The 15,485-nt window shown below is 35.1% G+C and overlaps 1 protein-coding gene across 1 annotated transcript; it reads left to right on the top strand.

Annotated features, from left to right (window-relative positions):
* The first annotated feature begins 2,168 nt into the window (after positions 1–2,168).
* On the top strand, positions 2,169–15,148 carry LOC107516603 (olfactory receptor 5AC2). The gene is given in 4 exon segments (XM_036219662.1): positions 2,169–2,196; positions 2,932–3,503; positions 3,505–3,570; positions 14,996–15,148. Coding segments are annotated over 4 exon segments (819 nt in total).
* Positions 15,149–15,485: the final 337 nt, after the last annotated feature.

Here is a 15,485-nt window from a genome sequence, read left to right as displayed (position 1 = left end):
TGTTACAGTTAACTTTATGATATATGGCAAAACCTGACATAGAATATCTCTTTTTTTAATTCTTTTTGAAAAATTTTTTAACTTCTTAAAATCCATTTGCTTTTCCAGATCAATTAGAATTTACTAGTCAAACTATCTCCCAATAATTTTTGTTTGAGATTGCTTAGAATTCATACACTAATTTGGAAAAATTAACACCTTTATTAGATCAATACTTCCTATTTAGGTAAAATGATGACTATTCATACATTAAACACATTTTTATACTTCTCAATGGTTATACATTTTGGCCAGACATGTTTAGGTCAGGCATATTTCTTGCCAAGTTTAATCATAAATATAGATATAGATTAAATAGGATTATGTAAATATATGTATATATTTATATATATTTTTAAATTTATTTTTGATATTGTGAAGTTTGGGGATGAGTTGTTTAAAAATTTGTAGCGTAAATTGGTACAACTTTCCTACATGGCACATTGAAACTTTTTAAACAAAATTTTTATCAGCATGCACATACTTGGATAGATTAGCTCCAATCCTCGGACTTTATAATAATAGATTTTTATTAAAAAAAAATGTTTCCAGGGAGAAAATCACATTTTTTCAAACTAATGACACAGGAAAATATACATAATATGTTAGTCAATTAAAAACAATTTGTGAAAAATTATGTATAGCATTGCCATAATTTTTATTTTTGTATATAAATTTTATGCAAATTATATGTATATAAATGTAAAGATAAATTATGTATGTAAATATATGTAAATATAGCTATAGTCATGGGTTAAAGGTGGGAGGAAAAAGCCTAAAAGTTAACTGTATTTATCAGTAATTAATTAGATTATTGCAATTTTTTTTTCCTTTTCTATGTTTTCAATTTTTTTCTACAATTAACCTGTAATGCTTTTGTTTCCAGAGGAAAGAAATGAGCTCTAATAGCTACAAAAGGGTGTGTCAGACAGAAGTGGTTTGTTAATTAGTCGATAGTGCCCAGTAGGTTGACTTCATTCTATAGGGAATCTTTTGGTGGCATGGAGGGAGTTTCAATATTATCTTCATAAATAGGTTTGAAGATGGGAAGATATAAATATCGTTCTCTCCAAGCAACACTTCACAAAGAAAATTAATAGGAGATGAATAATTGTTTTTTGATATTTTCATTGTTGTACCTTGAGTTCTTTATGAAAATTTGTATTTTATGGCATCTCTGCATAGGAATTGGGTGAGATTGCAGTTGTTTATTTTGTTATCATTATTCTTTCTATGAAAAGTGATAGAACACATCATTTTGGTACCAAGAATTTCTTGAGTTGTCAAAATATCTGAAAAGATTTTTCATATGATTTATCTACCACATGGAATAGAAAGCAATCTGAACCGAATAGCTAAACATGTTCAATTTCTCTGACAACATGGATACAAACTATACATATGTAGAAGAAAGAATTGAACTCATGCAATTCAGTTATAAAGTCTCTATGCTTAGCTGTTATGCTAAGCTACCTACTAAATAGCAAAGAAGAGTCATAGTCTCACAGACTGTGGGCAGAAAGGTAGCTTAGAAAATTCAGTGCTTTACAGACAGATGAGACCTTAAAACAGGGTCATAAAATGGCTTTGGGATAATTCACTTAGTAATTTAGAGGTAGAATTGAGGATCAAAGATTCCAGAATTTTGTTACATTTTTATTAACATTTTTTTGGACCATGATAATTAGTTATAAAACTAATATACTTAATACTTCATGTGTTTAAAGTTTAAAGTTCATTCTAGTCTTTATTTACATTGGAAAACAAACACAATCGGGAAGATTTTCCCAACAGCTAAGAATGATGTGACAGCAGTGTGTTTACTCATTTAATAACTGCCAATGTTACCAATCTCTCTGTTAGTGCTTTTTAATGTCTATTATATAACCCAAACAAATTACCTCTTTTCCTAGTCCCAGTGAAGGAGAAGGACTGTTTTCCTCAAAATCACTTCTCCTTTTAAGGGGAAAAATTAGGTGCCTTTATATAGCAAATAACCCAATTCTTCTACATATTTTTACTGTTTATAGATTATTCTTGCCATAACTGAATTTTTCACAAATCTTTTCTTCCTTAAAATTTTCACATTATTCCTTCTTTTCAAATTACCAAGTAGACACTTAGAGAAAATGTTGCAGGCTAGCAGAGACTTGGAGGGTGAGGTCTTTGGCCATGTCTGTACAGAAGTGGTGAGTTATGGAAGTGAAAATATGTGTTGACATGACATCCACTTGGGTGGCCTTGTTACAGAAGCCAGGAAGCTGTGAATCCAAGTCTTCCAAATTTTCCCTGAATGATTATATAGTTAAATTAGCTTTTTCTAAGTGGCTAGACCCTGCTTTAGGTCACTAAGGCAAGGATCTGTGAATAAACAAAGTATATTTTATGATCAGGATTGTGCATAATTTGTCATTTATAAAATGCATTGCAATGTTGCAGATTTCAGTTTTCCCCCAGGTTTCTACAGGAAGCCTTCTCACTTGCTTCTCAGGCTTATAGAACTCATAGATACATTTTCACTTTGGAGTTTTTTTCTGCCATGCTTATCTGTATGGTAGTCATTGACCATAAATGTAGTTAATCTTTCCACCTTGTTTGACTTGCCTTTTAAACAAAATTAATACTTCTTACTATTTAAATTAAATCCAGCTTTTCCAAAATACTAGCTATTCTTTCCACTATGATGTCATTCATCATGTTTCATTTTACCCAGATGTTTATAGTCCCAATGTAATCTCAAAAAAAAGCAGAAACAGCAAAATCCCTGATTTTTGAATTATGTGGCTCTGAAATATTAAAAACATTCTTAGTTAAGTGCATGATAATTGTCTACATTGGCACATCTAACAACAGCTCTTAGATCCTTCCCAAGTCTACAAATAAGCTGACTAGTGTCTTTATTTTTTCTCTCTTCTTAAAAAAGCACTGCCACAGAATGTTTCCTACTGGCCTATGACCGCTGTGTAGCCATATGCAACCCCCTGCTTTATCCAGTGGCAATGTCCAACAGACGCTGCACTGGATTGATAAGTTTGTCATATGTAATTGGTTTTCTGCATCCTGTTGTTTACGTAGGATTATTATTTAGATTAACCTTCTGCAAGTCCAATATAATACAGCATTTCTACTGTGAAATTTTGTCACTATATACAATTTCTTGCACTGACCCATCTATTAATGCATTGATGCTTTTTATTTTCTCTGCTTATGTACAATCTTCTACTTTTATGACTATCATGGTTTCTTATACACGTATTCTCTTTGCCATCCTGAAAAAGAAGTCTGAAAAGGGCAGGAGCAAAGCCTTCTCCACGTGCGGTGCCCACCTGCTCTCTGTCTCCCTGTTCTATGGCACTCTCTTCTTCATGTACGTGCGCGCTGGGTATGGCCTAGATCAATGTCAGGATAAAATGTATTCACTGTTCTACACAATCATAATTCGCCTGCCAAATCCTTTTATTTACATACAGCCTAAGAAATAAGGAAGTTTTAGGTGCCTTGAGAGAAGTGATAAATAAATATTTTCAGGAAACGTTCATTATTCTTTCCATTTTAATCTCTTTAAATAAATCATACTGTCTAACCCCAGATGTTATACATAGTGTGATGTAATAAATATTTGTTAAATGACAAATAATAAAACTTAGATTAGATATACTTGTCTTAGTTATGTTATTGTAATTATCAACATAATTAATGAGCACTGAAAACACAGACTACACTTATTTTGTTGTTGTTTTAAATTCATCCTCAAGGATGAAACTGAAATGAAATCCCCAAATTACTATCTTTGTAACATAAATAAGCTCTTGTGTTTCCACATACACACATTTTAAAACTCTTTTGAACTTACATTCTTTTAAAGAAAGACCTAGACTGTGTAAATCCTCTGTTTAAAAACCACTCATGCCCTCCCAAATAATTTTTGAGCAAGTAATTTTTAAAACCTTCTCTTTAGTAGATATTTATAATGATACAAATAATATGTATACCAAAGTAATATTATTAGACTAAATATGAGAACGTGTATTCTCCTGAGGCATTGAAAATGAAAATTTCTAGGGGGTTTAAAAGTACTTTTGAGAACTTATATTTGTATTGTATTCATGGAAAGGTATAAAAATTTAACAACTACTTAAAATAATTAATTTTCCTGCAATATAATGAAAAGTTCTGAATTCTATAAATATGCCCACATTTTAATTTATTAAGTAATCCTACTAAGAACCTCATTCCCAACACATGTATAACAGTTGAATTTTTTTTCTGAAACTGACAATTACCTGCAATAGCAGGTGTGCTTGACTAACTTATAATTAAAGATGTAACTTAATTTGGATGTTATTTTTCTTTACAAAAGCTATAAATGTTTTCTGTCTGGCTCTTTTACCTCTTCAGCCTCCTGACTTTATTACAGGTGGATTTTAATATCCTAGTCAAAAGTAAAGGAAAAGATATTCTTATATATAGGACATATTCCTCTATTTGCCTATTACTCAGATTTGTGGATATAAACAATTTGTTTGGTCATAGAACAAAAAAAGCCCAAGATAGGTCTGACTGGCTTTTGGCACAGTGTGATTGAGGCTGTTTCCTCAGATTCTGATCCTCTTACTGCATCTGAACTCTGCCTTCTGCTGTGTGGGCTCATTCTAAGCAGGTTGCTCCCTGTGGGTGCCGAGTCTCTATAGGACTTCTCGTCTCCACGTATGCACAATCCAATCCGGTGGCAGAGGTTTTTCATTTTATTTTCTTTATGTGCTATACAGACTTTTTAGTCTCCAACTCCTTTATACCTTGATTATTTCAGGTACCATTGTGCCTAAGTCTAATCTTTAAACACTGCCTTATGTTGCTTCAATATGCTCATAATGTCTTAGTGAGGGGGAAGAAAACACTAGATGGGAGAGAAAACACTAGTGTTTTCATGAGAGTAAAACAGGAGAAGAGGATTACCTAATACTGATGGCTGAAGAGGCACAGGGAAGGAGGTGGTACCAGCCAGATCCTCAACAGCTTCCTTCCAACCAGCAGTGTGCCACATGGCTAAGAGAGCCGCAATGAGCCTCTGGATGTTCTTCCTGGCCTCTTTTCCTGTGGAAGTTCAGGCCACCATTAAGGTTTCCTATAAGATGCTGTCAGCTCTTTATAGAAACCTTTATTTTTTATGATTTTCTACTTTAGGTGGAAGATGGTTTGGAATCTATCTAATAGCTACATGATCCATGAGAATAAGAGCATTTCAAGGGCTTCTCAATTCAGTTTGCGGCATATTTTAAAAACAAGAAATTATTTCACACTTCAGACCCTGCTGATAGCAAGTAACAATTAATGAGTAAATGTCATCAACAAGGTCTCGATGTCTCCTTTCTCGCTCAAACTGCACAGATTAGTGGTGCTCACATTAGCTCACCACCCCAAGCCAAATAAATTAGAATCTGTAGGAGGGGGTCCCAGGCCTTGGTAATTTTATAAACCTCTCCATGTGATTCTGATGTGCAGCAAGTGCCGATAACTGCTAGAGAACATTATCTTGTGAAATTCGAACTCTCAGATGAAGATTATATGATTATTATTGAGTTACAAACTTTTTTGCATGACTGTTACAATGATTCGTTTGCCAACATAGATAGTTTATGATGGTTTATCCAACTTTCTATCATCTTTTATCTTTATTTTCCTATGTTTCTGATAGGACAAAGGGACTAATGATATGTAAATGATATGTATTTTGCGTAATGTGCTTTTTTATTTGAGGCAGTGGTTCTGAGTCCTAGTGCTATGTTGGAATCGCCGAAGGTGTTTTGAAAATAAATATTTTCTGACACAATATCATACCAGTGAAGCTGGATTAGATGTAATCCAGTAATTGGTATACAGTGTCTTTAACACTCCAGGTGATGTCAATGAACAGCCCAGTTTAAAACTCTTGGTTTAAGAGGAAAGCAAAATCTTCAGATGGTTCTCAATTCTTTTGTTGTTTTCAGAAGTCCAACACAAGTATTTATATGATAGTAAATATGGACTTGGAGTTTGCTGTCTAAAAACAAATGCATTCATAAAAAAATTATAGATGACACTATTTTTTTTTCAAATTATCATTAGACATTCAATTGGGGGAGATAGGTTATTCATATCCAGATAATTCGCAAAAAGTTAACCACAATTCTTTCCTAATAAATATTTCTCTTGCCTTCTTAGAGTCCCATATTTCAGCAGGTGTTTTATTTATGTTGGTTAGTTCTCTATTTTGTCTGTATTGTAGTGTAGTGTAATCAATCCATTGAATATCATCGAGCCATTACAAATGTCATTGAATTATCTTAATTATCCTTTTCAGGCATTTTGGAAAAATGGAAGGGTGGTGGTCTTTCTTCCATTACAAGTCAGGCAGCCTGGAGTAATAGAAAAGCACAAGATGTCAAATGAGAAAATCTGTTATTTTATCCTGAATCTCAGGTGAGGCTAAAAACAACCATAATAAACACCGTTAAATCTGTTAGTGCATAGAGGGAAGAAAAAAAGTCACATTCGATCCTTTAATTAATTAATTAATTAACTAACTAACTTATTTTTTATTAAGTTTATTAGTTAACACTGGTTAATACAATCATATAATTTTCAGGTATACATTATAGTTTGACATCTATATATTCTATTGTGTGATTACCACCCAAAATCCAGTTTCCATATATTTAATCCCTTTTACCCTCTTCATTCTCCCCCTTACCTCTTATATTTGATCCCTTTTACTCCATCTACCTCTCCCCTCCTCCCTCACCCCCTACCCTCTGGTAACCAATAGTTCATTGTGCATGTCCCTGAGTCTCTGTTTGTCCTGTTCATTTGTTGCTTTTAGGTTTATATCTCACATATAAGTGATAGTATGTGATTTTCAACTTTTTCAATTTGGCTTATTTCACTTACCATGATTATCTCGAGGTCCATCCATGCTGTCGCAAATGACAGGATTTCATCTCTTCTTACGGCTGAGTAATAGTCCATTGTATATATGCATCACTATTTCTTTAGCCAATCATCTATTCTAGGACACTTTGGATGCTTCCATATCCTGGCTACTGTGAATAATGCTGTTTTGAACATTGCTGTGCAAATATCTTTACATAAATGAGTTTTCAAGTCTTTGGGGTAAATAACCAGTAGAGGGATTGCTGGATCACACGGTAAATCAATTCTTAGTTTTTTGAGGAACCTCCATACTATTTTCTATAGTGGCTGTACCAATTAGCAGTCCCATCAGCAGTGTATGAGGGTTCTTTTTCCTCTGTATCCATTCCAACATGTGATTTGACTTGTCCTGTTCCTTATAGCTATTCTAATAGGTGCAAGGTGGTATGTCGTTGTGGTTTTGATTTGCATTTCCCTAATAGCTAGCAATAATGTGCATCTTTTCATATGTTTGTTGACCATTTGTATGTATTCTTGGGAGAAGTGTCTATTCGAGTCCCCTGCCCATTGTTTAATTGGATGTTAGTTTTTTTGTTGTTATTGAGTTGTATGAGTTCTTTGTATATTTTGAGTATTAGGCCCTTATTGGAGGTGTTGCTTGCAAATATATTTTCCCATTCAGATGGTTATCTCTTTACCTTGCTGATGGTTTCTTTTGCTGAGCAGAGTTTTTTAGTTTGATGTAGTTTCAGGTCTTATATTCAGGTCCTGAATCCATTCTGAGTTACTTTTAGTATGTGGTAATTGCTAACAGTCTAGTTTCATTCTTTTGCAGGTGGCTTTCCAGTTTTCCCAGCACCATTTATTGAAGAAGCTTTCCTTTCTCCACTGTATGTTTTTGGCTTTTTTTGTTGTTGTTGTTGAAAATTATTTGCCTGTCTAAACATGGGTTTACTTTGGGATTCTCAATTCTGTTCCACCAGTTTCTGTGTCTGTTTTGCTGCCAATACCATGCCGTTCTGATTACTGTCATTTTGAGGTATAATGTGAAGTCAGGCAGAGTGATGCCTCCAGCCTCAGTCTTTTTTCTGAGGATGGCTTTGGCGGTTCAGGGTCTTTTGTGCTTCCATCCAAATCTGATGAATTTTTGTTCTATTTCTTTAAAAAATGCGAATGGGATTTTGATGGGGATCGCATTAAATCTGTATGATGCTTTAGGTGATGTGGTCATTTTAACTATGTTGATTCTTCCAACCCGAGAACATGGACTATCTTTCCATTTCTTTGCATCTTCTTCGATTTTCTTTTAATAGGGTCTCATAGTTTTCATCATATAGGTCCTTCACATGTTTTGTTAGATTTATTCCTAGGTATTTTATTCTTTTTTGTTGCAATTACAAAAGGAATTATTTTTTCCATTTCTTTTTCTGACACTTTATTATTAGCATACAGGAACACTATGGATTTTTGAATGTTGATTTTTGTATCGAGAGACTTTACTGAGTTTTCTTATATTTCCAGTAGTGTTCTTATGGAGTCTTTAGGATTTTCTATATAGAGATTCATGCCATTTGAAAATAATGACAGTTTGAATTCTTCATTTCTTATTTGGATGCCTTTTATATCTTTCTTTTGCCTGATTGCATGCGCTAGGACCTCCAATGTTATGTTGAATAGCATTAGAGATGGCAGACAGCCTCACCTTGTTCTTGATCTTAGAGGGAAGGCTTTATTTTTTCAACATTAAGTACAATGTTGGCTAGGGGTTTGTTATACATGACATTTGTTATAGCAAGGTATTTTCCTTCTATACCAATTTTGTTGAGTGTTTTGGTCATAAATGGGTGTTGTATCTTGTCGAAGGCTTTTTCTGCACCTATTGATATGATCATATGATTCTTCATTTTTAATTTGTTTATGTGGTATATCACATTAATTGATTTGCATATGTTGACCCATTCCTGTGCCCCTAGAATGAAGCCCACTTGATTGTGGTGTATAATCTTTTTAATATGTTGCTGTATTTGGTTCCCTAGTATCTTATTTAGTATTTTGGCATCTGTGTTCATGAGATATTAGTCTGTAGTTTTCTTATTTTGTGTTACCTTTACCAGATTTCAGTATCAGAGTAATACAGGCTTCATAAATGAGTTGGGGTTATTGCCTCCTCTTTGAATTTTTGGAAAAGTTTGAGGAGAATAGGTATTAAATCTTCTTTGAATGTTTGGTAGAATTCACAGGCGAAGCCATCTGGTCCTGGACTTTTACTTTTTGGTAGGTTTTTGATGATTGTTTCCATTTCCATACTGCTGATCAGTCTATTCAGATATTCAAGATCTTGATTTAGTCTAGGAAGGTTGTATTTTTCTAAGTACTGGCCCATTTCTTCTAGGTTACTAAATTTGTTGTTATAATCTTTTCCTATTATTCTTGTATGATCTTTTGTATTGCTGTGGTGTCTGTCCCCTCTTTCATCTCTGATTTTGTTTATTTGTGTCCTCTCTTTTTTCTTTAGTGAGGATAGCCAGGGGATGTTAACTTTATTAAACTTCACAAAGAATCAGCTTCTTGTTATATTTATTTTTTCTATTTTTTTGTTTGTTTTCAATTTCATTTATTTCAGCTCTAATTTTGATTATTTCTTTCCTTCTGCTGACTTTAGGTCTCATTTACTCTTCCTTTTCTAGTTTTTTTAAGAGGAAGCTTTAGGTTGTGTATTTGGGCTCATTCTTGGAAATAGGCCTGCAATGATATGAACTTTCCTTTTATGACTGTATTTGCCGTGTCCCAAAAGTTTGGGTATGTTGTACGATCATTATCATTTGTTTCTATGTAATCTCTCTTTTTATTTCTTTCCTGACCCAGTTATTCTTCTGTAGCATGTTGTTGAATCTCTATGTATTTGCAGATCATCTTGATTTCTTTTGCACTTGATCTCTAGTTTCAAAGCATTATGATCAGAGAGTGTAGTTGGTATGATTTCAACCCTCTTATATTTGTTGAGGCTATGTCTGTGTCCCAGTATGTGGTCGATTCTTGAGAATGTTCCATGTGCACTAGAGAAGAATGTATAAGCATCTATTTTGAGATGGAAGGCTTTATATGTCAATAATGTCCATTTGGTCTAATGTGTCATTTAAGGATGTTATTTCTGTTTTTGATTTTCTGTTTTGATTTTGATTTTCTGTTTCAATGACCTGCCCATATCCAACTGTAGGATATTTAGGTCCCCTACTATGATAGTGTTTCGGTCTGTTTCTCTCTTTAATTCTGTCAGTAAGTGCTTTACATATGTCGGGGCTCCCTGATCGGGAGCATAGATATTAATAAGTGTTATGTCTTCTTGGAGTATGATACCCTTTATCATTATGAAGTGTCCCTCAGTATCTTTCTTCACCTTTCTTATTTTGAAGTCTATTTTGTCTGATATCAGTATGGCTACTCCTGCTTTTCTCTGAATGCCATTTGCTTGAAATACCACTTTCCATCCTTTTACTTTGAATCTATATTTGTCACTGGAGCTGAGATGTCTCTCCTGGAGGCAGCGTATGGTTGGGTTTTGCTTTTTGATACATTCTGTAACTCTGTGCCTTATTTTTGTTGAGTTCAGCCCATTTACATGTAGGTGATTATTGAAATATGAGGTCTTCTTACAGCCATTTTATTTTATTTTTTTTTTTTTGCTGGTTGTTCAGTGTTTCCATTGCTTCCTTGTCCTTGTGTTTCTGTTTTCTTTATTTTGGTTGGCTTTTGTGGGTTTTGCCTCTGATTCTTCTTGTTTTATATTATATACTTCAGTTTTGACTCTATGGTGCATGGTTACCATTACAAATATGAAAAAGGTAGTTATATATACAGTCGCCCATTTTCTTCTGTGTGTGCCTCATCTCCTTTTATCTTTGTGAATTTGGATCTTTGATTCCTCACCTTTTCAGTCATTCTTGTCTCAATTTATTTCTATGTATGCTGAACATTCATTACTATCTTGCTATAGCAATTATCTTTTTATTATTTAAGCTTCTAATGCCCTGTTCTTAGTAAGGGTTGCACTTTTCTGCTTCTATTTGCCTGATAGTCACTTTACTCCTAATTATGTGTTTTTGTTGTTGTTATTTTGTTTTAGGTACACTGACTTCTTTCAGAATTTCCTATAGAGCAGGCTTTATAATGGAGAATACCTTCAATTTTTGCATGTCCGAAAAGGTCTTAATTTCTCCTTCATATCTAAAGGAAAGCTTAGCTGGATACATTATTCTCGGCTGGTAGTTCCTTTCACTCAATAGTTGAAATATTTGATTCTATTTCTTTCTGGCTTGTGAAGTCTGCGCTGAGAAGTCCGATAATAATCTAATGGGTATTTCTTTATACATTACCGTCTTTTCTTCTGTGGATGCCCTGAGAATTCTATCTTTGTCATTGATTTCTAATAACTTTAATACAATATGTCTCAGTGAAGGCCCTTTTGGGTTGAGATAATTGGGCGTTCTGTTGACTTCTTGAATTCCGAGTTACAGCTCATTCCTTAGATTTGGGAAATTCTTGTCCACTATTTGTCTGAAAATGCCTTCTAGTCCCTGCTCCTTTTCCTCTCCTTTAGTAATACCCATTATTCTTATGTTTCCTCTCCTGATGGTATCAGCTAGTTCTTGTATTTTTCTTTCATTTTTTTGTTTTGTTTGGTTTTACGGTTTCTCTCTTCTTCCTGCTGATTTATTTCTAGCTTTCTGTCTTTGATATCACTGATCCTTTCCTCCATTTGGTCAATTGTATTTCCCAAGCTTCATATTTCATTTTTCAATTCTTGCAATGTTTTCTTCATCTCCAGAAGTTCTACTTGGTTCTTTTTGAGGGTTTCAATCTCCTTGCTTTGCTCATCTAGTTATTTTTGCAATTTCTGAAACTGTTGATATGACCCATTTCGAGAACTCACTTTTTTCAGAGGTACCGCCTGCACTCTCTGTCACTTAAGTCGCATATTTCTATGTGTGTAAGCTCATTTTCTGGAGATTGCTCCCTTTCTTTCTGACATACCTTGTCACCTTGGTTGTTCATGGTGATTAATGGACTATTTTTCTGTCTGGGCTTTAATGGAAGTTTATTCTGTTGTTTTTCCAGAAAAAAAAAAAAAAGATGTATTATATAAAGGTCTCTTTTTACCCTGCTGCAAAGAAGATGCTCTTCTTTTTGTTTCTAGTAGGTGGTGTCTAAGCTTCTTAGATCCCTAACAGTTTCAGTAGCATTTGCTCTGATCCCCCTGGTGATAGGACTCGGAGGGTATGTGGGGAGGGGTTATCTGGGTTAGGGTTTCGGGGCTGAGATTCAACCTCAGTTTTGCAACTACAGTCAGTAAGAACCGCCTATTGTTTCTCTGCCGGCTGCTTCTCCGCTCTCTGCCCTGATAACTGGGCCCTTCAGCCAGCTGGCCACAGGGAGCCCACAACCCTTCCAGGCTCGGCTGTTCAGGGGAACTTGCAGCACGAACTCTCTCCTCCTTTTCCCCTTCCCCTCCCCCTACAGGCTGTTCCAGAGGCTGTGAAAGGTAGCTTCAGTCTCCATGTTCACTCAGATTCCCCTGGGGCTTTGCGGTGTTCGATCTCTGAGGGTATGAAGGGAGGAGCCTGCTGTGTTGGGGGTTGGGGGGCCACAGCTCAGCCTTGGTTTTGGAAATTGTTGAAAAACAACTGTTGTTTCTCTGCTGTCCATTTCCACTTCTCTGCTTTCTGCCTTGATGACTAGGCCCTGTTGCTGGCCACTAAGTCCTGGCACTTCCAAGTAGGGTTGATCAGGGAAGTCAACACACATTCACCACTCCTTCTCCTCCTGCAAGGAGTTCCCAAGGCTGTGAGAGGCAGCTTCTTTATTTGTCCCCTGACTGACCGACACCTGGGGTTTTACCTGTGGTAGCTCTTATGCACAGATCCCATGCTCTGATGTGCTGGTGTGCAGTTTGGGTGTTTTTTGTTTAGTTTTACATGTTCAGCTTATTGTTGTTTCAAGGGAGAGATCTGAGGATGTATCTCACTCCACCTTGTTTTTTTGACCTTTTTGCTTTCTTTAATTTAATAGACAGTACCTCGATTTCTTCATTTGTGCAACAGGAATATAAGTATGCACTTGTGTTCATGTTCACCTGATCAGGTGCTTCAATATATGTGGAAGTACATTATAGAGAATAAATCACTATACAAATATAGATTTATTTTTTTTATGAGAAGTTAAGATCTAACTTTCCTAGTTACATGACCAATAAAGGGCCGAGAGAAGAACTACTGTCACAAACTGCATTATCAGAGATTGCCAATGTGAACACTACAGAATTTTTGTATTATATCAGAATAAGGTAAGAAATGTCAGCACACTAAGAATGTTGAGAAATTAAGATAGTTAATCAAATAGATTTTGTTGGAAGTTAAATGCACAAAAATGAAATGTTTTTATGATAATAAGAATTATTCTAATTAAACAAATGCATTTAAAAATTAGCCTTAGGAGAACAAAGAAAGCATGCACGTGTAAAATCCCTCTTTGGGAGAAGGCTTCAAAAAGCAACATTGTCCCAGCTGGACATTTTCTGGTAAAGAGATAGAAAACCCAATTTTTTACAAAGTGTGAGAAACATAAATCATTGGACCAGATTGAATTTGGAGCAATGTGCCTCTTGACTCAACTCTTTCCTTTCAAAGAAGACTCCAGACCGGGGTCTACTGTAAAAGACAAAAATATTTGTTGACTGAATGACTAAGCTATTCCACATAAGCCTTTCCTTAACCATTAACAATTTTATTGTATCCAAGAAGGAAGCTGGGCTTTTGGGGGGAACCTAGAGAAGCAGCTGTGAACTTCTGGCAAGGTCAAATAAGTCAAAGCAATGTTTAGAAATTTGCTTGAAATTTGTTTCTTTTTTATGATAAATTTCAAACCATTTTGTTGTATTTTTCTTTTTCTTTTTTCTTTTTTGCATTTGTGTTAAAGTATGCGAGCTGAAAAAATATAGAACAAATGATAGAATTAAAACTTACTATTTAAATTCTCTAATGACATAATTGGTTCTAGCAAGGAATTTTAAAGGATGCTAAACACCTTAGCTATAAAATGGATGGGGACCTGGATATTTGCAGGATACCAACAAGCCATATCATTAGTTACTTGCTAGATGTAAGAGAAAACACATAAATTCACAGTGGAGAGATCTGGCTGTTACCCCCTTAATTCAAGGATCACAATGAGCAACAGTAATAGTGAAACAAAAAGACATTCTGTGCTTCATGATGTGATGCAATATGAATTTCATAGCATTATCTATGAAGTGTTCTTTCCAAAAAGCTTAATCAAGCCTTTAGATATAATTTCTGCTGGGAATAGACAAACACAGGAATAGAAACAAAAGTGAAACAAAGCCAATTAGACATGCAGAATATGCCAAATTCTGCAAGACAATTGAACAATCTCTACATCATGTTGGTGCCATTAGAAAAAAAAATGAACATTAAGACTAATTATAACTAATTATAACAAGTAAAGGCAGAAAAAAGAAAGGAAACTGTTCTGTATTAAGAGAGTCTTGAAAGATACAAGAAACAAATGCAATGCGAAGTTTTAAAGGACAATTTGGAAATAATTAAAGAAATATGAATATAGACTGATTATTAGATGGTACTGGGAGAAAAGCATTAATTTTGACTGATGTCAAAATGATGTTGTGGTTAGGAAGAAAAATGTCCTTGTTTCTTAAAGATGTAGTCTGTTGTTTAGTTATGAAATGTGATGATGTCTGTAATGTTCATGAAAATATTTAAATGTTTCTCTGTTAAACAGTATACCTGTAGTTTTTTCATTCCAGGTGATTTGTCTCATTTAATCTGAAAGAGTCACTATTTTCTGATCTCTGTGCCAACTTACAGATGGCTTGAGCTAATTATAAAAGTTGTTTTATGTACCTGCTATCACAAATGGGTAATATGACAACATATATTTCAGTTTTGCTCATCTGAAACACAGATCGCTAACAAAAGAGCTTATCTGCTTTACTTATAAATATCTAAAATAGAGTGGGCTGTGCCAGGAGCTAGACGCAGTGGCTGCAGAGCCGCTGCTGCGGGGCTCAGCCACCTGTGCTGCCTGCCAGGGGGCCAGCCGAAACCTGGAGGCTCTGGGAAATCCAGCTCCCATGGGTGCCTGCTGCCTGGGTCAGTCCACATAAGGAGAATGAATGCAGAACTCTATTTCCAAATATGAAATGATGATTTCAGTTTTTAACCTGCTATAAGCATTTGACTAATGGAGAGTTCAGAGGAACATGCAGAGTGAGAGACATCCCCAGATCTCTCCCCTTGAAACAACAGTAAGCTGAACACCTAAAACTCAACAAAAAACACCAAACCTGCACACCGGCACATCTGGGCATGGGAGCTAGCACAGGTCAGAATCCCAAGTGTTGGGTGGTGGACTGAGAGAAATAAAGAAGCTACCTCTTGCAGCTGCTGAAACTCCCTGTAGGGGTAATGGGAAGGGAGAAGGTGCAGCGAATTCCCTGAACA

This window comes from Rousettus aegyptiacus, unplaced genomic scaffold (genome assembly GCF_014176215.1).
Source record: "Rousettus aegyptiacus isolate mRouAeg1 unplaced genomic scaffold, mRouAeg1.p scaffold_m13_p_4, whole genome shotgun sequence".
In the NCBI taxonomy this organism is placed as follows: domain Eukaryota; kingdom Metazoa; phylum Chordata; class Mammalia; order Chiroptera; family Pteropodidae; genus Rousettus; species Rousettus aegyptiacus.
The sequence above is the reverse complement of the archived record's forward strand: the minus strand, read 5'-3'. Positions and strand labels throughout refer to the sequence as shown.